The following is a 27,710-nucleotide window of genomic DNA, read 5'->3' as shown; positions in this document are numbered from 1 at the left end:
CCCAATTCATTACCAGTCACTTCATCCTCAACGCCCCCCACTATGTACCTACCACTCTAACCCTAACCCCGATTCATTATAGTTACATGCCCCTCCCGCCCCAATTCATTGTCATGTCTTTCTCTCTCACCCTCTATTCATTATCAACTGCTCTACCCCACATTCAATACATCATTTACTCCCCCACCCTTAAAATTCATTATTTGTTCTTCCCCTAGATCATCATTTGCTCTTCCCACCCCCTCTTCAATTGATCATTTGCTCTCCCCACCCCCACCTTCAATTAAATTGCTGTCCCGTCCCTCACACTGAATTTATCATTTTGCAGTCCCCCCACTTTAATTTGAAGTCCCCTTACTTCATTCATTGCAGTCCCCTATCACCCTCACTTCATCTGCAGTGCCCCTTCATCATTTGCAGCCCCCTATCCCCCTTCCATTTCATCATGAGCAGTCCCACATCAGACACACTTCATCATGTGCAGTCCTGCAGTCACCTTCTCCCACTTACCCCCTCACTCCATCATGTGCAGTCTCCTTTAACCCCCAAATTCCATCATGTGCAGCCTCCTTACACCCCCCACTTCATAACTTGCAGTTACCCACCATTAAATTTATTTTATAAAGAAAACAAAAAAGTTCTTCATACTTACCTCACCAGTCGCTCCCCTGCAGTGCCTCTCTGCTTCTAGCATCCGGGTCATGTCGGCGTGTGCGTGAGGACGCCATCGCGCATGCCCAACACCTAACCTGGAAGTATAGAGAACATGAAGGGAGCAGTAGCTGCGCAGCCGTCAAGGTGACAGCCAAGCATAGCTCCTGGCCCCAGTGCAGACGTGTGCGCTAACTGTGATGCGGCTGTGTCTCCTGCCAGCCACGTCACAGTACAGTAGACATGGCTGCGCACAATTTGCTGTGTGGCTGTAGCCACCACCAGGCAGCCGGCCCTGAACAGCTGCTGGGGGAGCGGCCCGGGGGGCATTTGCCTCTTTGCCACCTGGGCCAGTCAGCCCCTGGTGCTGTTCTGTCTGACAGTATGGGTGTGTGGTCTGTCCAGCTGGAGCTATCAGCTCCCTACATCAGTCTATTGGAAAGCACCACACCCAGCTTAAGTTCCCAGCTTACTGCTGGAAGCTGCCAGATATAGCCTTATGCTCCTCTGGTTTAGTCCTGTTTAGCTCCTGTCTAGTGTATTTGTTTCATGTTTTGACCTCAGCTTGTTTCGCTAACTATTCTTGCGTCTTCTGGTTTTGCACCTTCTCTGCTCTCTTGATTCGTACCTGGCTACCTGAACACTCCTGCCAGTCTGTATCTTTGAACAGAGGCTGCTTCTGTGGCCCTTGCCCTAGAACCTTGGGTAAGTCCAGATCCCTGTACAGGGATTAAAGGGTGAAGGCCAGGGCAACTCCTGGGATCTTCTAAACTGAGTGGCTTGAGCTGAGCAATTTTTACCTTCAATTGTATTCAGGATGAATAATATAATACTAGAACACAGAAAGGATATGTTTGTCTGCCAGGTTTCCTAGCGCCGTGAGGGTATTTGTCTGGAAACTGACGAGATGCTCACAGTCACAGGGGTTCTTAAACTCTGTCTCTCCCTTTATCTCCTCTGCAAATACAAAGTATAATTTCTTTACTATTAGGCTTCATTAATAAAACAAATTTCATGCAGAAAACAGTTCCTTGGTTCCTAAGGAGAACACTTGTATTATATAACAATCCTTAGACATATTCCTGTCTAAGTAAATCTTATCAAAAAGTTGGTCCTGTTGCAACTAGGTTAAATCACCTCAGGCAGACATTGTGTTATCTGTGTGCCTGGGCTAGAGAGGTTTAACTTGAGAAATACCGTAGATCCAGTATGATAAAGATAATAACATAGGCACACTATATTACTTATTACAGCTATGTATACATTTTCTGGTTTAGGATGTTATGCTAAAAGAGTTGTCCAAGAGTAGAAAAGGGTTGTGCTTCTTTTCCATAAACATTATCTCTGTGGTCAATATGGCATGTTTGGTATTGCAGCTCATCCTCATTTATTGAGAGTCTGATAGCACAAAATGACTGTCGACACTAAGCACAGGGGTTCAGTGCACCCTGGCCAAGCAGTTCAGAGCACCTTTCAGCCCACCTATTTTCTACCTATTTCCAACTTTCTCTGATTTCTGTAAAGCTAGAGCTGTCAATCAAGGAAGAGGAGTGAAGAGATGCAAAACTAGTAAGCGGGAAGGTGCACCAAATGGTTTGGTCACACCAAGGGTGAATCAAATGCCTGTTTTGTTTTTCACACAGGAAAGAAATATATCTTGGTACCGTGTTAGCCAGTAGATAGAAAAATATTTAGAATTGAGAGTCCTCAGTGGTTGATACCTTTTAATGGCTAACTGAAAAGATGGTAACAAATTGCAAGCTTTCGAGACTACATACGTCTCTTCATCAGGCAAAGACTAAAACAAATTCTGAAGAATCACATATTTATGCACAACATAGTATAGAAAAAAAAAAAAAAAGGGAGAGGGGAAAAAAACCATGGATAAGCCAGGTGACATGAAGCAGAATTACCATGGGTGATAAACAGTTACGTCCATAAATATTGGGCCAATTCTTAGATAAGGATTGTTTTATTGTCCTGTGATTAGGGTCTGGTTCTGTTGTGATGACCCCACATGGTCTGATGGGCAAGTTCATTAGTTGATGTAAAAAGACATAAATCCGTGTGACACATTCATTCCTGCATTTAGAGTGTCAAAGGTCGTCATCAGTTTATATTCCCAGACTCTCCTGTCTTTCTGCGATTTGAAGTTACCTTTCAATACAAGTAATTTCATGTCCATAATGTTATGATTTGGGAGACAGAAATGTATTGCCACAGGTAGATCCATTCTTTTTTCTCTTATTGTATGGCGATGAGAGTTCATCCTTGTTCTCAGTTTCTGCCCTGTCTCCCCATACATACAGACCCCCAGTTGGACATTTGGTACAAATAATTAGGTACACCACATTAGAAGTGACGCAGCTGAATGTACCTGGTATCTTGTAGTCCTGATGTGAATTGGGGATCTTTATCTTGTCCGTGTTTAAGAACACCCTCTACCCATCCAGATACCTGCTCAGTAAGGGTGCCCACACATGAAATAATTGGTCTTCCTGGGTTTCCAGATTTGTGGATTTTGGGAAGCATGTAGAATGTCCCTGTTCTTGGACTTTCTGGTATCAGGTCATTGGCTCTTAGCTCAGGGCTACCATCCAAGAACAATTGAAAATCAGATCACAAGAGCCACCAGAATATCAAGGAATCAACTGCTACATTACAAAACTAAAGAAGAAAATAACCGGGTACCTCTAGTAGTTACCTACAATCCAAATCTGGAGGCGCTAAGGGGAGCTGCACGGAAATTACAACCTTTACTGCAAAAAGATGCCCGACTACAAGCAATTTTTCCAGACCCCAAATCTAAGAAGCATCATTGTCAAGAGCTCCCTGTCCTCTCCAACAGCTGCAGGTACCTTTCCTTGCAACCAGAAAAAATGTAAAACCTGTCCATTTATAATGACCACGGACAAGATAAAGATCCCCAATTCACATCAGGACTACAAGATACCAGGTACATTCAGCTGCGTCACTTCTAATGTGGTGTACCTAATTATTTGTACCAAATGTCCAACTGGGGGTCTGTATGTATGGGGAGACAGGGCAGAAACTGAGAACAAGGATGAACTCTCATCGCCATACAATAAGAGAAAAAAGAATGGATCTACCTGTGGCAATACATTTCTGTCTCCCAAATCATAACATTATGGACATGAAATTACTTGTATTGAAAGGTAACTTCAAATCGCAGAAAGACAGGAGAGTCTGGGAATATAAACTGATGACGACCTTTGACACTCTAAATGCAGGAATGAATGTGTCACATGGATTTATGTCTTTTTACATCAACTAATGAACTTGCCCATCAGACCATGTGGGGTCATCACAACAGAACCAGACCTTAATCACAGGACAATAAAACAATCCTTATCTAAGAATTGGCCCAATATTTATGGACGTAACTGTTTATCACCCATGGTAATTCTGCTTCATGTCACCTGGCTTATCCATGGTTTTTTTTCCCCTCTCCCTTTTTTTTTGTATACTATGTTGTGCATAAATATGTGATTCTTCAGAATTTGTTTTAGTCTTTGCCTGATGAAGAGACGTATGTAGTCTCGAAAGCCTGCAATTTGTTACCATCTTTTCAGTTAGCCATTAAAAGGTATCAACCACTGAGGACTCTCAATTCTAATTATTGTTTTTCACAGTCATTTTATACTGACAGACTCACGTTAAGTGAATGAGTTTGAAAGTAGCCTATGAACAATAGTGTTGTTGTTTCCATCATTGGACTGCGAGAGATGGCCCATAGGCCTCTTTTACACATAAGACGACATAAGTATCATAAATGGCACTTAGTAAATGGACCGTTCTTTCACCAATGTTGCATTGGACCCAGGAGTATCAAGTCACAACTCTCACCTCATGATTAATAGGCTGATGTAGCTCTATCTTCATGGATCTGTCAATATCAAATCACCTAATTTTTCAATGGCTTACCAACGATCTTACATTCTTTCTCATGCAATGGTTGCTCACTAAACTCTCCTATGATTATATCCACAACTCAGGAGCTCTCTAATATTAAAGTACAGGGAAGGCCACTGCATGAAATTACCAAGGCATGCTGGCAAGGCATATGCTCCAAGTGATGGGTGTCTGGAAAAGGCACTAATAAGCCCCTATGTTAGAGTTGGGCAACAAACTGAACATTTACTTCTTGTGAAGGAAATCCCAAATGTTAGTTGGTGGCAGCAAATGATAATCAAAATTTACATTTTACCCGCCATAAGAAGAGAACCCACCATAGTAGTCAGTACATCTTACCTGGGCAAACATTAAGTTTTAGGTCTTCAGCAATTAAATTCATCGCAGTAAAGTCGCCTGTGTAGAAGGAATGCTTGTTCACAGGTTCTGATGCAATTTCATTGAGTTCATCTTCAACTGCTTTCCCAACACCCACAGCATACATAGTAATTCCTGCAAACCAGAATGTAGAAAATGTACTAACACCTACAGTAACCCAGTCCCTGCTCCATGTGAAATTTTGCAAATCCATGTGATTCAATCTTGATTGATTTTGTGTCAGTTAAAGCTTCTTAGTACATACAAATAAGTCAAATATACTGGAGGCCACACATTATTATTCCCAAACATTTTGTCTTCTCTTACCTGCTTCCTTGGCTTTTTTGGCCCATTCAGAGATGTCATCTTGGGAACGACCATCAGTGAACACCAAACCTATTTTAGGGACATTTGGCCTGGCACCTTCCTGCTGAGAGAAGCTGTGCTCAACCATATGTTTCAAAGCCAGCCCGGTCATGGTGCCTTTCTCCATGTAAGCGATATTATTTACAGCACTCTTGATATCTTTAGCAGTTTTAAACTGGTTCAATGAAAACTCAGTGCGCACGCGGCTAGAGTACTGAACAAGGCCAACATGTGTGCCATGGGCAGAAACATCCAAGGTATCTACGATCTTAATCACAAACTGCTTCACAAGCTCGAAGTTCTGGGGTCTGACACTTTTAGAACCATCAATCACAAATACCAAATCAACGTATCCAGTGGAGCATTCTAGGAAACAGAAAATCATGCCATTATTATACTATATTACCCAAAGGAAGACTTCAAAAAAGACCAATCATTTTTCAAGTGCATTGGAAATGTTGGGTTGGGGGAAAGGATGGTTATAATAAACTCCTCTAAGCAATTTAGAAGAAATAAGAGATAAAGAGCACTTTTACTAACCCCTTTATTAATGTATAATGTAAGATGTATAGACAGTTGGCAAAGGAGAACTTTTGCTATGCACAGTAGTAATACATTTGGAATAACTGGAAATATTAACTGATCTGTTTTGAAATATTAGACTCTGAAAAGGAACCTGTCAACAAATATACCACCTCTAAATATAACAATAGCTGTCTACAGGTCTCCATCTCAGAAATGAACCTTAGAGCATAAAGTTAAAATTGTTATTAAAGTAGAGAGCACTACCTTTAAAAAATCAAGAGGAGGTCCTGGTCTTCTCCAGAGCCATATGTTCCTACCATTACAAGGCAGCTCCAGCGCATATGAAGCCGAGCCCAGTACATCTTACTTTACTGTGCGTGTGCCAGTTTCCATTGGAGCTACCTTTTAATGCCAAGGCTGCGTCACTCCAGAGGAAACTGGGATGCATTTCTTTTTCTGCTTCTCAATCTCTCTCTCTCGATCTTTCTCACGATCTCTCTCTCACTCGATCTCTCACTTGATCTCTCTCTTTCGATATCTCTCTCCCTTTCTCTTGCGCTCTATACTGTATATATATATACTGTATAATATATATATATACTGTACATCAAAGTGACAATAGTTCTAATGTCCACATGTATAGTTAACTCTTCATCTAACGAAGAGAGTAATTTAGCTGCCACCCTTAAATCCTTTTGGGAAAATTAAATCTCTACTATGGATTATACATAAATTACTCTCTATGGTGGAGGAAGAGTTAGCTAGTTGGCTATACATATGGTCAGTACAAGTAGTGTCATGTTGACTTATTATTCTCTCTTTATAAAGTATATATACAGTGCCTACAAGTAGTATTCAACCCCCTGCAGATTTAGCAGGTTTAATAAGATGCAAATAAGTTAGAGCCTTCAAACTTCAAACAAGAGCAGGATTTATTAACAGATGCATAAATCTTACAAACCAAAAAGTTTTGTTGCTCAGTTAAATTTTTATAAATTTTAAACATAAAAGTGTGGGTCAATTATTATTCAACCCCTAGGTTTAATATTTTGTGGAATAACCTTTGTTTGCAATTACAGCTAATAATCGTCTTTTCTAAGACCTGATCAGGCCGGCACAGGTCTCTGGAGTTATCTTGGCCCACTCCTCCATGCAGATCTTCTCCAAGTTATCTAGGTTCTTTGGGTGTCTCATGTGGACTTTAATCTTGAGCTCCTTCCACAAGTTTTCAATTGGGTTAAGGTCAGGAGACTGACTAGGCCACTGCAACACCTTGATTTTTTGCCTCTTGAACCAGGCCTTGGTTTTCTTGGCTGTGTGCTTTGGGTCGTTGTCTTGTTGGAAGATGAAATGACAACCCATCTTAAGATCCTTGATGGAGGAGCGGAGGTTCTTGGCCAAAATCTCCAGGTAGGCCGTGCTATCCATCTTCCCATGGATGCGGACCAGATGGCCAGGCTCCTTGGCTGAGAAACAGCCCCACAGCATGATGCTGCCACCACCATGCTTGACTGTAGGGATGGTATTCTTGGGGTCGTATGCAGTGCCATCCAGTCTCCAAACGTCACGTGTGTGGTTGGCACCAAAGATCTCGATATTGGTCTCATCAGACCAGAGAACCTTGAACCAATCAGTCTCAGAGTCCTCCTAGTGATCATGAGCAAACTGTAGACGAGCCTTGACATGACGCTTTGAAAGTAAAGGTACCTTACGGGCTCGTCTGGAACGGAGACCATTGCGGTGGAGTACGTTACTTATGGTATTGACTGAAACCAATGTCCCCACTGCCATGAGATCTTCCCGGAGCTCCTTCCTTGTTGTCCTTGGGTTAGCCTTGACTCTTCGGACAAGCCTGGCCTCGGCACGGGAGGAAACTTTCAAAGGCTGTCCAGGCCATGGAAGGCTAACAGTAGTTCCATAAGCCTTCCACTTCCGGATGATGCTCCCAACAGTGGAGACAGGTAGGCCCAACTCCTTGGAAAGGGTTTTGTACCCCTTGCCAGCCTTGTGACCCTCCACGATCTTGTCTCTGATGGCCTTGGAATGCTCCTTTGTCTTTCCCATGTTGACCTTGTATGAGTGCTGTTCACAAGTTTGGGGAGGGTCTTAAATAGTCAGAAAAGGCTGGAAAAAGAGATAATTAATCCAAACATGTGAAGCTCATTGTTCTTTGTGCCTGAACTACTTCTTAATACTTTAGGGGAACCAAACAGAATTCTGGTGGGTTGAGGGGTTGAATACTAAATGACCCTCTGAAAAGACTTTTCCCAATTTTTTAAAAAAATAAACAAAGAAATAACATTCTTTTTTGCTGCAGTGCATTTAACACTTCCAGGCTGATCTACAGTCCAAATGTCACAATGCCAAGTTAATTCCAAATGTGTAAACCTGCTAAATCTGCAGGGGGTTGAATACTACTTGTAGGCACTGTATATCCTTACAAACAACATGCATCTGGCACATAGATACTTACTATTGCAGGTTTTTCCATCTGCTTGCAGTTCTTGTCCCTCTGGACAAATGCAGTGGTATGATCCAGGTGTGCTGATACACTTAAACTCACATCCGTGATCCACAATATTGCACATGTCAGTAGCTGAAAGTATATTAGAAATTACAATACAGATTGTGATTGTCCATTGAGAAGAGAAAACATTGATGTTATTTTCTTGGCAAGCAATATTGCTTTTTTGATCCGAGCCCTTTTGAAAAATGAATGAATTGTATAATAGTTATGCATGGTGGTCATGTGTTAAGTCTCACCGGGTAAGTTATTATAGTAACGCTCTGTTCACATTAGTTTCATGGCTTACATTTGGCATCTATGTTTACAAACTGGCATAGGACCTAAGTCATAAATGTATTCAAAATCGCATAGGTCTGCCATTGAGTCTCATTGTAAAAAATATAACATAGTCCTGTATAATACTGTACATTTTTAATGAGATCCCCTTGTATTGAAAAGCATAGTTTTCAATACAGTTAAAAAGGTATACTGACATATAGTGGTCAAATATTTTTAGTAATGACAGTCTATGGCCACATTGATATATATGTAAAATGAACATAGCATTACAGAATGTTGTCTTCTTGTCCTTTACATGTTTCGACATAAGGTGGTCTTCATGGATAAAGAGGAGATTTTACCTTGGGCTTCTAGAAATATGGAAGACTAATCATCCTTTGAACCAGGGTGAATGATTCTCCTTGCATTGTTATTGCAGTGTGTCATTTATTATTATGGAAAGTTGGCTAAGATGTCTACAAAAGTGGTTACTCTCTTTCAGAAGTGACTAAACAGGAAATACCAGGCTTGCAGACCATGAACGTGAAGGATGATATTCATAAACTGAAGAAATGAAAACAGAGGCTAAAACAATTATTTTGCATTCTTCACATTGAAACTTTTTCTTGTTGGAGCAAACCATTCTGTTCATGGAGTGTATTAAATTCTGTATCGTCTCCAGTCTGAAATTAAATATGGAACTTTAACTACTGTTCTCGTGATTTCCTGCCCGAAGGGCCCTAGACTGTAAATCCTGCCAAGAAAAATTACATTGAGCACTTATCAAAGCCATAAGGTCTCACAACTGGAGTAGGACATAAAAAAACAGTATGAGAATTTCTGTATAAACATGATGGCTAATGATAATCTCGCTATCGACTGACTGAAGGAGGTTTGTGAAAAGCAAATTCTCAATGGTCCAAGATCATGAATAAGCAAATTTAATAGAATACTATCAAACTATCATATAGGAAATTCCATAAGAACTTTAACCTCCAAAGTAGCTTCTTAACGAAATAAGTATTAATCAAATTATATTTATTTTAATGTGACATCAACTCTCTGTGCTTGGATTATATAAACAAGAAGTAACTTTGATATTTGAGGTGATGAAGAGTTAAGATGCCTAAAGAAATTGAAAATGAGGCAGTCAATTAAATATCTGTATACACAGTATGGCCTTAAGATCACTAGATGGCCATAGAGAAATAATTACCAACATTTTCACCGCAGATAAACCACTGCCAAAAAGGTTCTCCTCACAGGAAACTGATCTTTGTGAGGAACCTCCACTACAATGCCAACCATATAGTAAATAATATTGGTATATCTTGCTGTTATTGTTTTCTGAGGAACACCCTACCAAGTTAGAAATCCTAGATAGGAAACATCATTAATCATGCCTCTATTGACTGCCAGCCTTTGAAATATAGAAAGTTGAAGATTATTGTAAACACCAGGGCTGGACTGGCCATCTCGCAATTCTGGATGCCAGATGGGCCTGTCTTGTCATAGGCTGCCTTGTCTGCTACATTGTTAACAGAATCGGTGTTCTCAAGACACCCACACTGTTAAGAGTTGTAACGGAGCACAAAGTCGTTGACTCTATCACTTACCCCAGCAGGCCTCAGGTATCATTAGAAATATTGGTCTTGTAGTAAATCTTGCTTTCCTCCACCCAGGGTAATAGTAGTAATATATCCCCATCTGGTGCTTGAGAATAGGGACAGCATGGGCTTGTGTGATTTCAAATGCCAGGGCTGAATTTGAGCCCCAGTAAACACCCTACATGTACCAAGGTATAAATCAAACTTGGAAACTTTCCGCAAACACCTGGAAGGCTCCTGGAAAAAACGGCAGAGCTTCTGGACAGTGAAATGAGTTGGCAAATCACCTACAAATCACAGGAGCCTCCCAGAACCTCCTGAGAACCACAGCTCTCTAATGGTTTCTTGTTCCCGGTACCAGGATGATGCAGCATCAGACTAACCCTGGTGTCCATATGCACAAGGGGCAAGGCCTATAAAAGGGGTGTAATTGAGAAATATTTCCATCTTTAAGACAGTCATGATTACAGCTCATAATTCACCATGAATTTTAAAATGAAGAAAGGCCCCATGGGGATGATGTCCTCCTAAATCCTATTACTAGTCAATTTATTTTTTTTAGCATGAAACCTGAAATAAACGTATTAATATACTGAAGAAGGCAACACAGCACTTATTTTCTTCCTGGAATTATAATATCATGATAATGTTAGATGAGTATAAGGTGAGTAAAAATAATAAATGCAAATCAGAAAAAATCATTTTGTGAACCCTTGTCTTCTATGACAGAAGCTGTAAAATAGGCATCCTTTCCCATGGAGTCACACATGTCCTACATGTGAAGGGTTCCACCAATAATATGGAGTCCAAATTGCTCTGAAAAATTGATTCATAGTAATGAATCTACATACTGCACCTGTATGAACAGAAGAAGTCATTGGAAACATTTTTGTCTTAGGTAGGTTGCAGTACATTTAAAAGCTTTGTGATAAGTGGTTGGTATTCACCAATTTATCAACCACCCTTATGGCTATTTTCCACCATGTAATTATTAATGAAGAAATTAATCAAGGACACATATGGAATCAACAAAGGTGACCCATTTGGGAACACCCATAATGTGACGGGACTTTACATTCCACTTACACAGACATGTCTTGCCATCGCTCTGAAGAGTGTAGCCCTCATTACAGCGGCAGTAATAGCCATTCAGGATACCCACACACTCATGCTGACAGCTGTGATTCCCATATGAACAGTAGTCAATCACTACAATCCAGAAGACAGATATTAATAATACAGTTATGTGACTTGGATCCCTCAAACCCCATCAAATTATTTGTAATAATGTCTTCACAGTATCTGCGGGAATGTAAGGCATTTTAGATTATTTGATGTTTCAGAAAGGAATCTTTGTGGAAAAAGGTCAATAAAATGAGGTAGTTTTAGCTCCAGTTGGATCAACATGAAAGTTGATTTCATTATTGTTTTAATGACACAAGCGCTGGTATCTCGTTCAGACAGATCTTTCATGCAGGATTGAAATAAAAGCCCCTTGTTGTCTTTATGGGATTTCTTCAGTTTCATAATCAAGACCAGAAAAATGCTGTCTGTTAGGAGTCACTTGACTATAACATCTACTTACTAATCAAAAGCACAACATAAAAGTGTATCAGCAACAACACTGGCATTAAGAAAAGACTCGGACTTTTTGGGGGCTCAGTTCTCAGGTATGACTTAAGTGGAAGTATTATGATGGTCACATGAAAGCTGGTTCTGTCAGATAGGGTTATCTACTGATTTGCTCATCTATGTAAGTCTTCAGTGTTATAAAAGATAGATGGGGAATAGAGCAATGACAGCCCTGGGTAAGGGACAAAACCTCATGTACCATACCATTCGACTTACCATTGAAGAGAAAACAAATTTGAATCCAATATATGATTATGCTTGCTATGAAAGCAATCCCATTTCCAGAAAGTGCTCTGATTTTTTGATGCAGCCCTGTCTAAACCTTTCCTCATGCACTAGATTGATGGATGGATCTTCATTTTTTAGGCAACAGCCTTATTGACATGCAGAGTACATGAGTAAGGACTTTGCCGACAGTAGAGAGAGTACCATAAATCCATTGAACTTGAAACTCGTGGTACACATGTGAGACTCTGGCACAAAACACAGCAATGTTTCAATAACGTGGAACTATCAATCAAAAGTAAAGGAGAGGCAATAGGTAAGGTTTACAGCAGAGAACCAGATCGCTTGCCATAATTGGGATTGACTTCATACCATTTTGTGAATTTATTTGAATGTTAGATCAAAATGTTATATTTTTTTGCCTCCTACTCAGCATTGACCTTTCTGATGATCTTTTTAATCATAGACCTGAGACAGGGACAAGGGGGCATCCTCTACGTCTGGAGGAAAGAAGGTTTAAGCATAATAACAGATGCGGATTCTTTACTGTAAGAGCAGTGAGAATATGGAACTCTCTGCCGTATGATGTTGTAATGAGTGATTCATTACTAAAATTTAAGAGGGGACTGGATGCCTTTCTTGAAAAGTATAATATTACAGGGTGTATATACTAGATTCCTTGATAGGGCGTTGATCCAGGGAATTAGTCTGATTGCCGTATGTGGAGTCGGGAAGGAATATTTTTCCCCCATGTGGAGCTTACTCTTTGCCACATGGTTTTTTTTGCCTTCCGCTGGATCAACATGTTAGGGCATGTTAGGTTAGGCTATGGGTTGAACTAGATGGACTAAGGGTACTGTCACACAGTCACACTTTGGACACTACGACGGCACGATCCGTGACGTCGCAGCGATCGTATGATTATCGCTCCAGCGTCGTAGACTGCGGTCACACGTTGCAATCACGGCGCTGGAGCGATGCCGAAGTCCCCGGGTAACCAGGGTAAACATCGGGTTACTAAGCGCAGGGCCGCGCTTAGTAACCCAATGTTTACCCTGGTTACCAGCGTAAACGTAAAAAAAACAAACCGTACATACTCACATTCCGGTGTCTGTCCCCCGGCGTTCTGCTTCTCTCCACTGTGTAAGCAGCAGAGCCGGAAAGCACAGCGGTGACGTCAGACGTCACCGCTGTGCTCGCTTTCCGGCTGGCAGGCGCTCACAGTGCAGAGAAGCTGAGACGCCGGAGGACAGACACCGGAATGTAAGTATGTACTGTTTTTTTTTTTTTACTTTTACGCTGGTAACCACGGTAAACATCGGGTTACTAAGCGCGGCCCTGCGCTTAGTTACCCGATGTTTACCCTGGTTACAAGCAAACACATCGCTGGATCGCTGTCACACACAACGATCCAGCGATGTCAGCGGGAGATCCAGCGACGAAAGAAAGTTCCATACGATCTGCTACGACGTACGATTCTCAGCAGGGTCCCTGATCGCTGCTGCGTGTCAGACACTGCGATATCGTATGGATATCGCTGGAACGTCACGGATCGTACAGTCGTAGCGATCAAAGTGTGACTGTGTGACAGTACCCTTAAAGTCTTCCTTCAACCTTAATAGCTATGTAATTGACAGACTCAGGATAAAACAAACTAAACCTGCCCATACAAATTAGATTAATGATAACAATAATCTAATGCAAACAGGGGCATCCTGGCAGTCCTCCAGTGGCAGGTATCAGGGAGGCTAGGTCTAGCATAAGAGGTTTTTATTTGTACAATTCTTTGTTTTGTTGGAAGACAAGCCATTATTAACAATGTCGGGCAATGGCTTGTCTCCCTTTCCCTATTAGGTAAAGTTGAGTGTAGATTTTTTGAGAGGGTAAAGAATCATAAACAAAAGAACAGTTGCCTAAAAGTTACTTTATATGTTTAGCCATGTTTAGCCATGACTTCAGGTAGACCACCAAGAGTTGACTACGTAAGTGGGTATGGTAGAAGGTAAATTATGCCTTTGCTAACATTTGAACAATAATTAGGCAAGTCCATTTCTGAGAAGCAGAAATACTGTTTCTGCGATTAGTGTACTAGCTTCCTTTTATTAATGGACGTGCTCTATTATTCCATGTTTTCGAGTCGTAATTTTAGTCAAATAGTTCACAATGACCAACCATACAGTCAATCAAAGTATTGTCATATCTGATCCAGATCTTTGTCACTTGGTCTAAAAATTATCTCCATGGTTTTGTAATCATTAGCCAACTAATCTAAGTGTGTAAGGCAGCACCATCAATGTCCTCCATGCTTTTTCTTCTATATACACCGTACACTATTTCCCAGTGAACTGAAGCTCTGAAAATAAATTGTAATATTGTTCATTACTCCTGAAACTCATAGCCTTTCCACAATAATTTACAGAGGAAAAAGCAAAGTAAGCGGCAATTAGTTGTACCCTTTTTATCTTAGTGCTTTTACGCTAGGAGGTAGATATAGCAGGAACAGAAGACAATAAATGCCACAAATTTGCTGAACATACATACAATATTGATATAATGGTCTACTTACTCGTGCAGGTCTTTTTGTCATTGTTTAGCTGGAAGCCTGTTCGGCAGGCACAGGAATATGAGCCAAGGGAGCTAACACAGAGCTGTTCACAGCCGTGATTGCCTTGAGCACACAGGTCTACCACTAGGAAGAGATAACTGAAAATTAAAACCAATTCCATTCATTTCATTAGCACTGAGAAGCAGTGCCCGAGAATGGCCAGTACACAGGACAAGGAGCTGTGGTATTTTAGCTGTCTAAATCCATGGAGCTGCAAACAGACGATCTGTGGAGGTGCTGGGTGTTGGACCTCCGCCTATTTGATATTGATCACATATTCTAAGGATAGTTCAGCAGTATTCAAATCCAGGAAAACCCATTTAGTTTAAGAAATTAAAACCTCTATACTTCAAATACATTGGTTTTGGTAATCTTCTGTATAAAATACACCAATAGCACAAATCAATCAACACTACACTTTACATTAGTCTGGATAATGTGGATGCATTAGTTTTGCACACCACTGTCTGTATTTGTGTACCCAGATTGCCCAAAAAAATATCATCACAACAAAAGTAAGAATCTAGAACATTGCAGTTACTATAAATATAATCAAGATATTACATGCATTATCTTCAACTAAGAGGCTCACTGTAACTTACAAGAGTTGTACATTAATTGGCCAACCCCTTCTTAAATACTGTAAAGAAACAGTGCTTGAATGACATTGTTGTGCTAAATTAGTGCTGCAGTCAATCAGCAGCTGCTAATAAGTTGCTTCACTTACACTTCCCTCAGATTAAACTTGGACGGCCAAGAGAAGTGTGAGAACTGCAGCCTATTACAGTAGGCCCAGTACTGGCATCACTGAAATGGCACATACTATAAATACATCATAATTTGTATCATATGTACACTTTAACTGTGACAAAATTTTAAAATAAAAAGCACAAAATCACATTGTATGATGTTTAAATAATTAAACTGAATTTTATTGCATGAAATAAGTATTTGATCACCTTCCAACCAGCAATAATTCTGGCTCTCACGCACCTGTTAGATTTTCTTTAACAAGCCTCCTACTCTGCATTCATTACTTGTATTAATTGCACCTATTTGAACTTGTTATCTGTATAAAAACCACCTGTCCACACACTCAATCTATCACACTCCAACCTATCCACCATGGCCAAGAACAAAGAGCTGTCTAAGGACACCTGGGACAAAATTGTAGACCTGCACAAGACTGGAATGGGCTACAGGTCAATAGGCAAGACAAGACTATTGAAAGAACAACCCAATCTCAATCAATATATATATGTAATCATAAATATGATAATATTAATACACCAGGGGGCCTTCTAATAGAAAGCAGAAAGTGGAAACCACTCAAACCAAGAACCAAACCAATCACCAAAGCGCGGATACACCAAGAGGACCAATTGGATCAAGAATATTATTTTATTAAGCAATGATACATCATCATTGCTTAATAAAAGAATATTCTTGATCCAATTGGTCCTCTTGGTGTATCCGCGCTTTGGTGATTGGTTTGGTTCTTAGGTCAATAGGCAAGCAGCTTGGTGAGAAGTCAACAACTGTTGGCACAATTATTGGAAAATGGAAGAAACACAAGATGACTATCAATCTTCCTCAGTCTGGGGCTCCAAGCAGGATCTCGCCTTGTGGGGTAAGGATGAAAGCTCAGGAATCAGCCAAGAGCTACATGGAATGACATGGTCAATGACCTGAAGAGAGCTGGCACCATAGTCTCAAACATTACAGTTAGTAACACACTACGCCATCATGAATTAAAATCCTGCAGGGTACGCAAGGTCGCCCTGCTCGCGCCAGCACATGTCCAGACCCGTTTGAAGCTTACCAATGACCATCTGGATGATCCAGATGAGGCATAGGAGAATGTCATGTGGTCAGATGAAACCAAAATTGAACTTTTTGATATGATCTCCACTAGCCGAGTTTGGAGAAATAAGAAGGATGAGTACAAACCCAAGAACATTGTCCCAGCCGTGAAGCACAATGGGGGAAACATCATACTTTGGGGGTGCTTTTCTGAAAATGGTCAGGACGACTGCAGCATATTGAAGGGAGGATGGATGGGGTCATGCATAGCGAGATGTTGACCACCAACCTCCTTCCCTCAGTAACAGCATTGAAGATGGGTCGTTACTGGGTCTTCCAGCATGACAATGACCCGAAACACACTAAGGAGCTGCTCCGTAAGAAGCATTTCAAGGCTCAGGAGTGGCATAGCCAGTCTCCAGAACTGAACCCAATAGAAAATCGTTTGGAGGGAGCTAAAACTCAATGTTGAAATGTTGAAAGATCTGGAGAAGATCTGCATGGAGGAATGGGACAAAACGTCACATTTGACCTCTGTAATTGCAAACAAAGATTTTCTTTACCAAATATTAAGTTTAGTTTTTTTATTGTATCAAATACTTATTTCATGCAATTGAAGTTGAAGTGTACCTATCATAAAAATTACAGACCTCTCCATTCTAAAATCACCCCATGCATCTGAGTATAACTAATTTTTCTATATAATAGGTATATGAGAATATATTCTTACTTGAACAAGTCTTCTTGTCATTGTTGAGTTTGTAACCTGTACGACAAGCACATGAGTAGGATCCAGGGGAACTGACACAAATATGCTCACAGCCATGATTCCCCAAAGAGCACAGGTCTATAGCTAAAAACAGACATAGTTGTGTGTATTAGGCCATAAGACGTACTGTGGGAGTATGTTAATGCATCTACCATAAAATACATACACTGTGTGTTCAATTATTAGACAAGTGAATATTGTGACCATGTCATCATTTTATGCCGATTTTCCAACTCAAAGATGTATAACTGTTAATGAAACAGATCAGGTGATGTGTAATGAGGTGGTATGGCCTAAGAATACAACACACTTTATCAGGGTGTGCAGAATTATCTGGCAGCTTGTTTTCCTCAGGCAAAAAACTAAACAGTAAAAAAAATTGTTACAAGTGTTACAGTGGGATGCAGTAGTCTTGAAATTGCTGAGATATTGGGGTGAGATCACAGAACCATCAAAAGATTTGTTGCAAATAGACAACAGGGTCACAAAAACGTGTTGAGAAAAAAAGATGGAGAATAATAACCAAAGGTATGAAAAGAATCAAACGGAAAGCGACTAAGAAGCCATTATCCTCCAGTGCTGTCATATTCCAGAACTGCAACCTCCCATTTCATCAGTCCATAAAACCTTTGAAAAATCTGTCTTTAGATACTTTTTGGCCCAGTCTTGACAATTCATCTTCTGTGTCTTGTTTTGTGGTGGTCAGGCTTCAGCCTCCTTACCTCGGCCAGGTCTCTGAGCACTGAACACCTTGTACTTCTGGGCCCTCCAGAGAGGTTGAAGTTCTGGAATATGGCAGCATAGGAGGATAGGAAGATGACCCAGACATTAGCAACTTCATGACTGCTGCATCCCTCTGTAAGACAATTTTTGACTTTTCGGAGTCAAGCTGCCTAATAATTCTGCATACCTTGATGAAGGGTGTTGATATCCTTAGGCCGCACCCTCCACATTACACAAATACACATCACCTGATCTGCTTCATCCAATAAGCATTTAAGATTATACAGCTTGAAGTTGGGAAATCTGCATAAAAATGATGATATGGTCAAAATACTTGCCTAATAATTGTGCAGAGTTTATAAATGTACATAGGTTTAGCCAATAACAAGTTTAATTGGAGTGCGTCTATGAGAAGATGTGATAGAGTTTACTGATGAAATAGATGTGTCTGTGTTTTGTCATATTTTTATAATCATATTTAATTGAGGACATATTAGCAAAGTAGCCAGCAATATTAACCAATGTTTGGTATACACCATAAGTAATCATTATAGCCCTATATAGGAATTATATGTCAGTTTTATGTGCGCTACCTAAAAAAGAATATTGTTTGGATACAGCATAGAACAGAGGCAATATTTGGCAGCAGTAGCTTGGCACTATACATGGATATTATGTGAGCAGAATTTAGGAAAAAAAACATATTTTAACATATATATTTGATACATTTTCAAAAAGTAAGATTCGCAAAAAAAAATTAAGTAGGTTTTATATGCATTCCACATGGTATTATAATAAAAATGTTTCACAATATACTCCATAATAAGAAATAATAGGAAAAAAATATCTAACTTTGACAGATAGAGGGCACATTTTTTTACCCCCACGGTCCCAATTTTTATAAAATTGGTCATGGTTTGCATGAAACCACAAGACCCTGAAGTGACTTTTAGGTCTTAGTATTTACCTGAGCAAGTCTTCTTATCATTATTTAGCTTATAACCTGCTCTACAGGCGCAGGAATAAGATCCAGGAGAGCTGACGCAGAGCTGCTCACAACCATGATTTCCTTGGGCACACAGGTCAATTACTGCAAAATAAAGTTTTTTTATTTAGTTTTTTTTTTGTACATATTTGCTTTTGTAGCAAAAAATTCAGTGGATCCTATTTATTTCAATGTAACCAATAGAGATGGGAGGACCCCTGGATATTTGGGTATGGCGGGTTCGACCGAACAGTTAAGTTCGTGTTCGGGTACCAGAACAGAACTCGGACCTCATTCACTTAAATGGGGGCCCCGAACATCCACTGTTTTCTATGCTGTCATGTACATGACAGCACGGCAAACACTGCTTCTGATCGATGGTTAAATCATTACTGCAAATGATAGCGTGAGCCTGCAGCTGTGATCAAAGGTATAAAGTTTACCTCCGGTCATTGGCGTCGGCTGATGGGACTACTGCTCCGATCAGCCTACGCCTGCTGCCGCTAATAAAAGAGAGAGCAACTGATGGAAGTATTCATAAGCCGGCACTAGCTCTCTAAATTAATAATAATAAGAAAAAATGATGCGGCTCCTCCTGTATTTTTGATAACCAACCCGGCAAAACTCACAGCTGGGGGCTGCAAAGTTCAGCTGTCAGTGTTGGCAAGGCTATCAAGAATAGTGGGTTCCCCACGCTGTTTTTAAATTATTTAAATAAATAAATAAATAAATACATAATTAAAAAAAAAACTATGTTGGTTCCCCTCCATTTTTGACAACCAGCCTCGCTAAAGCAGACAGCTTGGGGCTGGTATTCTCTGGCTGGTAAGGGGCCATTGATATTGGCTCCCCAGCCTAAAAATAGCAGCCCGCAGCTGCCCAGAAAAGACACATCTATTAGATGGCGCTTTGCCCAGCTCTTCCCACTTGCATTGTAGCAGTGACGAGCAGGGTTTGTATTTGTAGGGCTCTTGTTACCTTTGTTTTGTCTGCTGACATCAAGCCCATGGCTTAGTTATGGATAGGCGTCTATAAGTTATCAGCCCATGCCAGTGACCGGAAGTAAACTTTATACTTCCGCTCACAGCTACGGCCTCCCACTGTCATTTGACAGAGTGGGAACAGTGGCTGTCTGACCGGCAGCAATGATTTTATCGCCGATCAGAAGCAATGTTTGCATGTGCATGACAGCACGACAAACACCTGGTGTACGAAGGGGCGAATGTGAACAGTAACACAGACTTCCTGGTGAAGTCTGTGTTCGGTGTCCATGCCCAAACAGTAGGTGTTCGGTACGGATGCCGAACTTTTCTGTTCGGGATCACCCATCTCTAGTAACCAACACTCACTGATGTGGAAAGCTTTATCCAAATCTCATACATTGCCAGAGAGATTGCAGAAAATGTCTGCCAGCAAAATCTGGGTTACTTGTATGGATTTTAGCCACAATATAAGGATTACCCAAGTACATGACCATCAGAAGTTAGGGTCTGCAGTAGAAAATCTTCCATTCGAGAAAAAAGTCCAATGCAGTGTTGAAAGTAAAAGATAACCACCGATCCACCAAACCGCTGCACGACCAGCTCTACCCTCGCCTACTGTATCCTCACCCATCCCTTGTAGATTGTGAGCCCTCGCGGGCAGGGTCCTCTCTCCTCCTGTACCAGTTATGACCTGTATTGTTTAAGATTATTGTACTTGTTTTTATTATGTATACCCCTCCTCACATGTAAAGCGCCATGGAATAAATGGCGCTATAATAATAAATAATAATAATAATCACATGGGCACATAGGAGAATGATCGTTAATGCATTGGTGGGTAGGATACATTCAAAAATATCCTTCAGTTTACCTGATAATTGACCTAGTAAGGCTGCAGTAAATAATAAAGTAATAATAACATTTATTTGGTGAATGCACCTACTAGAACATGTCTTTCCATCTGCATTAAGTTTGTAGCCTGGTTTACATTCACAATAGTAGGAGCTGGGAATACTGACACAGGTATGTTGGCATCCATGGTCCATTTCAGTGCACATGTCCACACCTGAAAAGAAAAGGAGTTATGTACTTTAAATGAACAAGTTCTGAATGTTTTAATGGATTTCTTATGTTCAGAAACATGAGCATTAATAACACAGGACTTGTATTTTACATACGCAATATCAGATGCTTATATAAGGTTTAAGTAGGGTGAGAAAGATTCATTAAAGATGCAGCCTGTGGCAAAATACAATATTTTATTTGAATTTAAAGAATATTGACATTTGCCTTACGACACTGTGATTTTAAACGGAATTTGTCAGCAGATTTTTGCTATGTAAACTGACAACTGCATGACGTAGGGGTTGAGTCTCTGATTCCAGTGATGTATCACTTAGTTTACTAGGGTGCAGCAGTTCTGACAGAGGCACAGTTTTCTCTGCTGCAGATGTAGCAGAGCTCGGAATGTTGAGCTCTGTCTGTATAACCCCTCCCATACCACTAATTGGCAGCTTTCTGTGTACAATGTACTGTATATTGACAGAAAGCAGCTGTGGCAGTGGTTGGACAAGGAGGCATGTGACCTTAATCCTTTAGTGATATTCTCCAGCTAATAAAGCACTGATTTTTATTGAAACAGCAAAACAAAGCCCAGTATGTGACATGGAATAAGGGACTTTGCCCCTACATCATGCTGCTCTCAGATTATATAGCAAAAACCTGGTGAATTAGAAATCTATATATTTATACTCATTCTGCTGTTGCTACACTGGAAACCAGCTTATTGTGCACTGACTTGTTTGTAGGCCTGGGATAGACGTTTGTATCTACACTGCAGCCAATCAGAGGTGGCGAAGCTGCAGGGGGAGTTGAGAGCAGCAGCCTGGACCAATAATAAACTAGGAGGTGTGGCTCAGACTACTGGAGACTCCTGGTAGGAACAGTTTCTAGGTTGTAGTCACAGATCATAGCTCTGCCCTAATACAACTGAAAAGCAGACAAGAAGCAAAATCTGAGAAAGTAAAAAGCGGGTAAGAAGCCCCTGCTGGTACTGATTTGCAATAACATATTTGAGATCAGGACTGGAATATTTCTTTAACAGAGATTATGTTATAACAGCATCTTAACAACATCACGTGATCCAGGGGACCCATATACAGTCAATATTCCAAAACGAAGCATTACTCACCACATAGCTTATCTTGGAACTGGATTGCAAATTGCTGAATTAGATCAAATGACTCTACATAAAACACATGGTCGTCAATCGGAGGTGATGCCATTGCGCGGAGAGAGTTAACATCTGCTCTCTGGACCCCAACAGCATAGATCTCAATTTGAGCTTCGCGGGCTTGTGCAGCCACCTCTGTAACGCGGTCCTGAGGTCTGCCATCGGTCACAATAACGGCGACCCTGGGAATCCTTTTAGAAAGTGGTCGAGCTCCTTCTTCAACAGTAAATGCAACGTTCATGGCATACTGTATTGCCAGTCCAGTCATGGTTCCTTGTGCTAGAGGGATAATATCATTGATGGCCTTGTGCATCTCAGACTTTGTAAAGTGTGACTTGAGAGAATACACATTTTGCACTTGGCTAGAGTATTGTACCACACCGACCCTTGTGTGAGTAGGTCCAATCTCGAGTGCATTCACCATATCAATCATGAACTTTCTCATATTTTCAAACTCAAATGGTCGAACACTTCTTGAGCTGTCAATGATGAAGACCAGATCCATAGGACCAGCTTTACATAATTGTTCTGGAACAAAGAAGAGATGACTAACATTTCCAATGCCATTAAAAAAAAAATGGTGGTAAAGAGGGGGGAAGAATATTACACATTAATAAAAACCCTGACCGATAGGATGGGTTGCATCCTTCTAATATTCACATATACCTTATTCTTTCTCCCTGGCTGCATCATGGGCGCAGTAGTGAAGAAGGAGGAAAGGTTATCTCATCTAGTAAGAGCTTTCCGATAGGACAAATGAACATAATTCTCTTTTTTTTGCATTGTCTACACATAAATTGTAAATAAATCCCCATGGAAATATCCTACATATGCATTACATTTAGACAACCCACATATGTCTAGCCGCTATAATGTACAATACTCCAATAATGTATTTGGAGACAGTGCTGCTTCAATGGGCTATTGATTGAAACGCTCTCACTTTTTTGACAATATTCATATTTTTTTCTGCCTTGTGCAACAGTTCTGGGTAACCTAGCTTAGCTCAGACATCAAAATGTAACCACATCGGGGAAGGAAGTCCAATATGTGTTATTGACGTAAACTTGGCCTAATCCAATGTTTGCTTTTAGCTGGAGTGTGGATACTGTTATCAAAAGCCTTCTCTATAAATAAGCTGGTGGAGGCTACAGACCTTTCCCTGCAGTGTCTCAGTGAATGGCATCTCCTGAGGCTTGATAGATCTATCTGCAGCTTGCAGGCTCCTCTGCGCTGCTGAGACCACGTCTATGCTGGATCAACAGGAATTCATTTGATGCCACATAATGACCTCTTTATTTGAACATATCTGAGTCATATTGTAGAAGGAAACCCTACCATAGCTGCAAAATGGTATCATTAGAGAAATGAACAGCTTCTAGTAACTGATATGTAAGCAAAATTAATCATTCTTGCGGGAAGGTTTGCAAGGGTCTACAGAGCTTTGTTTTCCACTGCACGCATTAAACACTAAGGCTACTTTCACACTAGCGTTGTACGACGCACGTCGCAATGCAACGTGCCGACGTACCGACGCATACTGTGACAAAAAAACACAACGGGGGCAGCGGATGCAGTTTTACAATGCATCCGCTGCCCCATTGTGATGTCCGGGGAGGCGGAGTTCCGGCAGCGCATGCGCGGTCGGAAATGGCGGACACGACGCACAAAAAAACGTTACATGTAATGGTTTTTTGTGCCGACGGTCCGCCACAACACGACGCATCCGTCGCACGACAGATGCAACCTGTGGCAATCCGTCGCAATGCGTCGCTAATGCAAGTGTATGGAGAAAAAGCGCATCCAGCAGGCAATTTTGCAGGATGCGTTTTTTCTCCAAAACGACGCATTGTGACGTGCGTCATACGACGCTAGTGTGAAAGCACCCTAAATTTAGTCAGTATTTTACCTTAGTATTTGTAAAACAAAACCAGGAGTGAAAAATACAGAAATGGTGACATCTTTCTTTCATACTTTTCCTCTGATTGTTCCACTCCTGGTTTCCTGGTTTTGGCTTACAAAATACTGATGTGGGATCCAAGAAGTATCATTTCTCCTTGCGGAGAGTGACATGTTAAGCATGCCGAGATGAGGAGACTTAAAACCGCAATGCTCCTCTGAGAAATATGCAAATTGTCTCTTCAGAGAGGATGAGGACTAGAACTCTAGTGACACCTACAGGAAGTAGCAATCCTAAAAGTCAATGTCGACCCTTTAAGGAGCCTTGCCACATGACTCAGGATAAAAGCCAAAACCAGAACCTCAATTTGTGGACACTGTGTTTCGGGGTACTGCCCTGTTGTGAGTTTGGTTTTTAGGCTCCCCCGGTGGTCACTGGTGGTACTGGACTTGTGTGCTTCACTTTCTCTGTTCACCTGTTTCCATCAGGATATGGGTGTATCCTATTTAGCCTTGCTGCTCAGTTATTCTAGTGCCGGCCATCAATGTAACCAGAGCCTTTCTGTTGCATGTTCCTGCTTCTAGACTACTATCAGCTAAGTTGGACTCTTAGTCCTAAGTTTGTTTTGCATTTTTGTTCCAGTTCACAGTTATGTTATTTTTCTGTAGCTGGAAGCTCTTGTGGGCCGAAATTGCCACTCCGGTGTCATGAGTTGACACATGAGTCTTAAAGTAATTTCGGGATGGTACTTTAATAGGGTTTTCAGCTGACCGTGAAGTTCCCTATTGTATCTTCTTGCTATCTAGTAAGCGGACCTCGCTTTGCTGAACCTACCTTCATACTGCGTATGTCTTTTCCTCTGAACTCACCGTCAATATATGTGGGGGGCTTCTGTCTCCTTTTTGGGGGAATTTCCCTAGAGGTAAGCCAGGTCTGTCTTTTCCTCTATTAGGGTTAGTTAGTCCTCCGGCTGGCGCTAGGCGTCTAGGGATAAAACGTAGGTACGCCACCCGGCCACTGTTAGTTGTGTGGTAGGTTTAGCTCACGGTCAGCTCGAGATTCCATCACCCAAGAGCTGTTCTGTTATTTATGTTCTCTGATGTTCCCTTGCCATTGGGAAGCATGACACTGCCCCTCATCAGTGCAAAGTGTGAGATCTGGTTTGGCTGTGTGAGAGGCGTTTGACAGAGATCCAAGAAGTATCGTTTCTCCTTGCGGTGAGTGACATGTTAAGCATGCTGAGATAAGGAGACTTAAAGCCGCAATGCTCCTCTGGGAAATATGCAAATTGTCTCTTCAGAGATGAAGAGGACTAGAACTCTAGTGCCACCAATTGGAAGTAGCAATCCTAAAAATCAAAGTTGACTCTTTAACAAGCCTTGTCGTATGAGTCAGGATAAAAGCCAAAACCACAATCTCAAATATCATACACTGTGTTTTGGGGTACCGCCTCTCGTGAGTGCAAAGTGTGAGATCTGGTTTGGCTGTGTGAGAGGCGTCGGACTGAGATCCAAGAAGTATAGTTTCTCCTTGCGGAGAGTGACATGTTATTTGTCTCCTCATCTCGGCATGCATAACATGTCTTTCTTACATGTTATGTTATCATGGGGTCCGATCATTGCCATGGTGACCCAACGTGGTCATGACGACATCCAGGTCACCAGGCTACGGCAAGCCCCTTAGACCACATGCAGAGCATGTTCTAAGAGGCTTGTGTCAGTCCAGCACTGACAATTATAAACCTTTGCAATTGCATTGCGATTAGGCTGCTCAAAGTGAAAGTCCCATAAAGGGACAAAATAAAAATGTAAAAAATAAATTGTAAAAATATATATGTTTAAAAATCACAAAATAAATAAATAAATAAATATAAATATATATATATATATATACATATATATATATACTAGATGGTGGCCCGATTCTAACGCATCGGGTATTCTAGAATATGCATGTTCACGTAGTATATTGCCCAGCCACGTAGTATATTGCCCAGTGACATAGTATATTGCCCAGCGACGTAGTATATTGCCCAGTTACGTAGTATATTGCCCAGCCACGTAGTATATTGCTGAGCCACTTACTATATTGCCCAACCACGTAGTATATTGCTCAGCCACATAGTATATTGCCCAGTTACGTAGTATATTGCCCAGCCACGTAGTATATTTACCAGCCACGTAGTATATTGCCCTGTCACGTAGTATATTGCCCAGCCACGTAGTATATTGCCAGTCACGTAGTATGTTGCCCAGCCACGTAGTATATTGCCCAGTCACATAGTATATTTCCCAGCCACGTAGTATATTGCCAGTAACGTAATATATTGCCCAGCGACGTAGTATATTGGCCAGTCACATAGTATATTGCCCAGCTACGTAGTTTATTGACCTGCCACGTAGTATATTGCCCAGCAACGTAGTATATTGACCAGCCACGTAGTATATTGCACAGCCACATAGTATGTAGTATATTGGTCAGCCACGTAGTATATTGCCCAGTAATGTAGTATATTGGCCAGTGACATAAAATAAAAAATAAACATATACTCACCTTAGTCCTGGCTCCTGTGTACGGTGCACGCAGCAGCTTCCGGTCTCAGGGTTGGTGTGACTATCAGCGCAGGACCTGTGATGACGTTGCGGTCACGTGACCGTGATGTCATGGCAGGTCCTTCTCCCATAGCATCCTTAGCACCGGAATCTGCCGGCGGACAGGACGCGACGTCGGAGGGTGAGAATAACGTTTTTTTTTTAATTATTATTATTTGTAACATTAGATCGTTTTACTATTGATGCAGCATACGCAGCATCAATAGTAAAAACGTGGTCACACAGGGTTAATAGCTGCGTAACCGAAGTGTGTTACACCGCGCTCCGGTAACGCTGGCATTGACCCTGTGTGAGGGCTGACTGGATGACTGGAGGGGAGTATGGAGCGGGCACTGACTGCGAGGAGGAAAGAGCGGCCATATTGCCGCCGGACTGTGGCCGTCGCTGATTGGTCGTGGCAATGGTCATGGGCGTTTTGCCACGACCAGTCAGCGACTTGGATTCCATGACAGACAGAGGCTGCGACCAATGAATATCCGTGACAGAAAGACAGAAGGGCAGACAGACAGATGGAAGTGACCCTTAGACAATTATATAGTAGATATATATTGTACCCATAAATTTGTATTTTTATGTGGAAAAAAAACAAACAAAAAAAATACATTTGTTTCATATTGCTGCGTTTGAAATGACCCACCGCATAAAACTATCACACTAGTTAAGCCCTTCAGTGAACATCGTGAAACAAAAAAAAGGGGGAGTGGGGGGAACTATGCTTTTTCATTGCTTTTTCATCACACTGCCAAACAAAAACTGGAATAAAACATGATCAAAAAGACGAGTTCAAATAAAAAAGGTATGACTAAAAAAGTTATCTTGTCCCGCAAAAAAGCAAGCTACCATATAGGTCCATCAGTGGAAAAATAAAAAAAAGTTATAGCTCTCTGAATACAGCAATGCAAAAATTATTTTTTTCTGCAAAATAGTTTTTATTGTGTAAAAGCGACAAAATATAAGAAACTACAGTACTGACCAAAAGTTTGGACACGCCTTCTCATTTAAAGATTTTTCTGTAT

At 41.1% G+C, this 27,710-nt stretch overlaps 1 protein-coding gene across 2 annotated transcripts in view; it reads right to left on the bottom strand.

The window, feature by feature from the left end:
- The window catches only part of MATN4 (matrilin 4), a 113,356-nt gene that overhangs the window by 7,815 nt on the left and 77,831 nt on the right, over positions 1–27,710 (bottom strand). The window contains exons 3-12 of one of the 2 annotated variants that reach the window (XM_077252168.1): positions 22,141–22,710; positions 20,893–21,015; positions 18,949–19,071; positions 17,220–17,342; positions 14,648–14,770; positions 11,311–11,433; positions 8,306–8,428; positions 5,269–5,673; positions 4,924–5,076; positions 1,506–1,608 (exon numbers count right to left, since the gene is read on the bottom strand). In XM_077252168.1, coding sequence (XP_077108283.1) covers positions 1,506–1,608; positions 4,924–5,076; positions 5,269–5,673; positions 8,306–8,428; positions 11,311–11,433; positions 14,648–14,770; positions 17,220–17,342; positions 18,949–19,071; positions 20,893–21,015; positions 22,141–22,710 — 1,969 coding nt within the window. The remainder of the gene's footprint in view (positions 1–1,505; positions 1,609–4,923; positions 5,077–5,268; positions 5,674–8,305; positions 8,429–11,310; positions 11,434–14,647; positions 14,771–17,219; positions 17,343–18,948; positions 19,072–20,892; positions 21,016–22,140; positions 22,711–27,710) is intronic. The other variant, XM_077252169.1, reaches the window with a different exon arrangement.

This window comes from Ranitomeya variabilis, chromosome 4, assembly GCF_051348905.1.
Source record: "Ranitomeya variabilis isolate aRanVar5 chromosome 4, aRanVar5.hap1, whole genome shotgun sequence".
Lineage (NCBI taxonomy): Eukaryota > Metazoa > Chordata > Amphibia > Anura > Dendrobatidae > Ranitomeya > Ranitomeya variabilis.
Note: the sequence above shows the minus strand (reverse complement) of the source record. Positions and strands in the feature narration are given on the sequence as shown.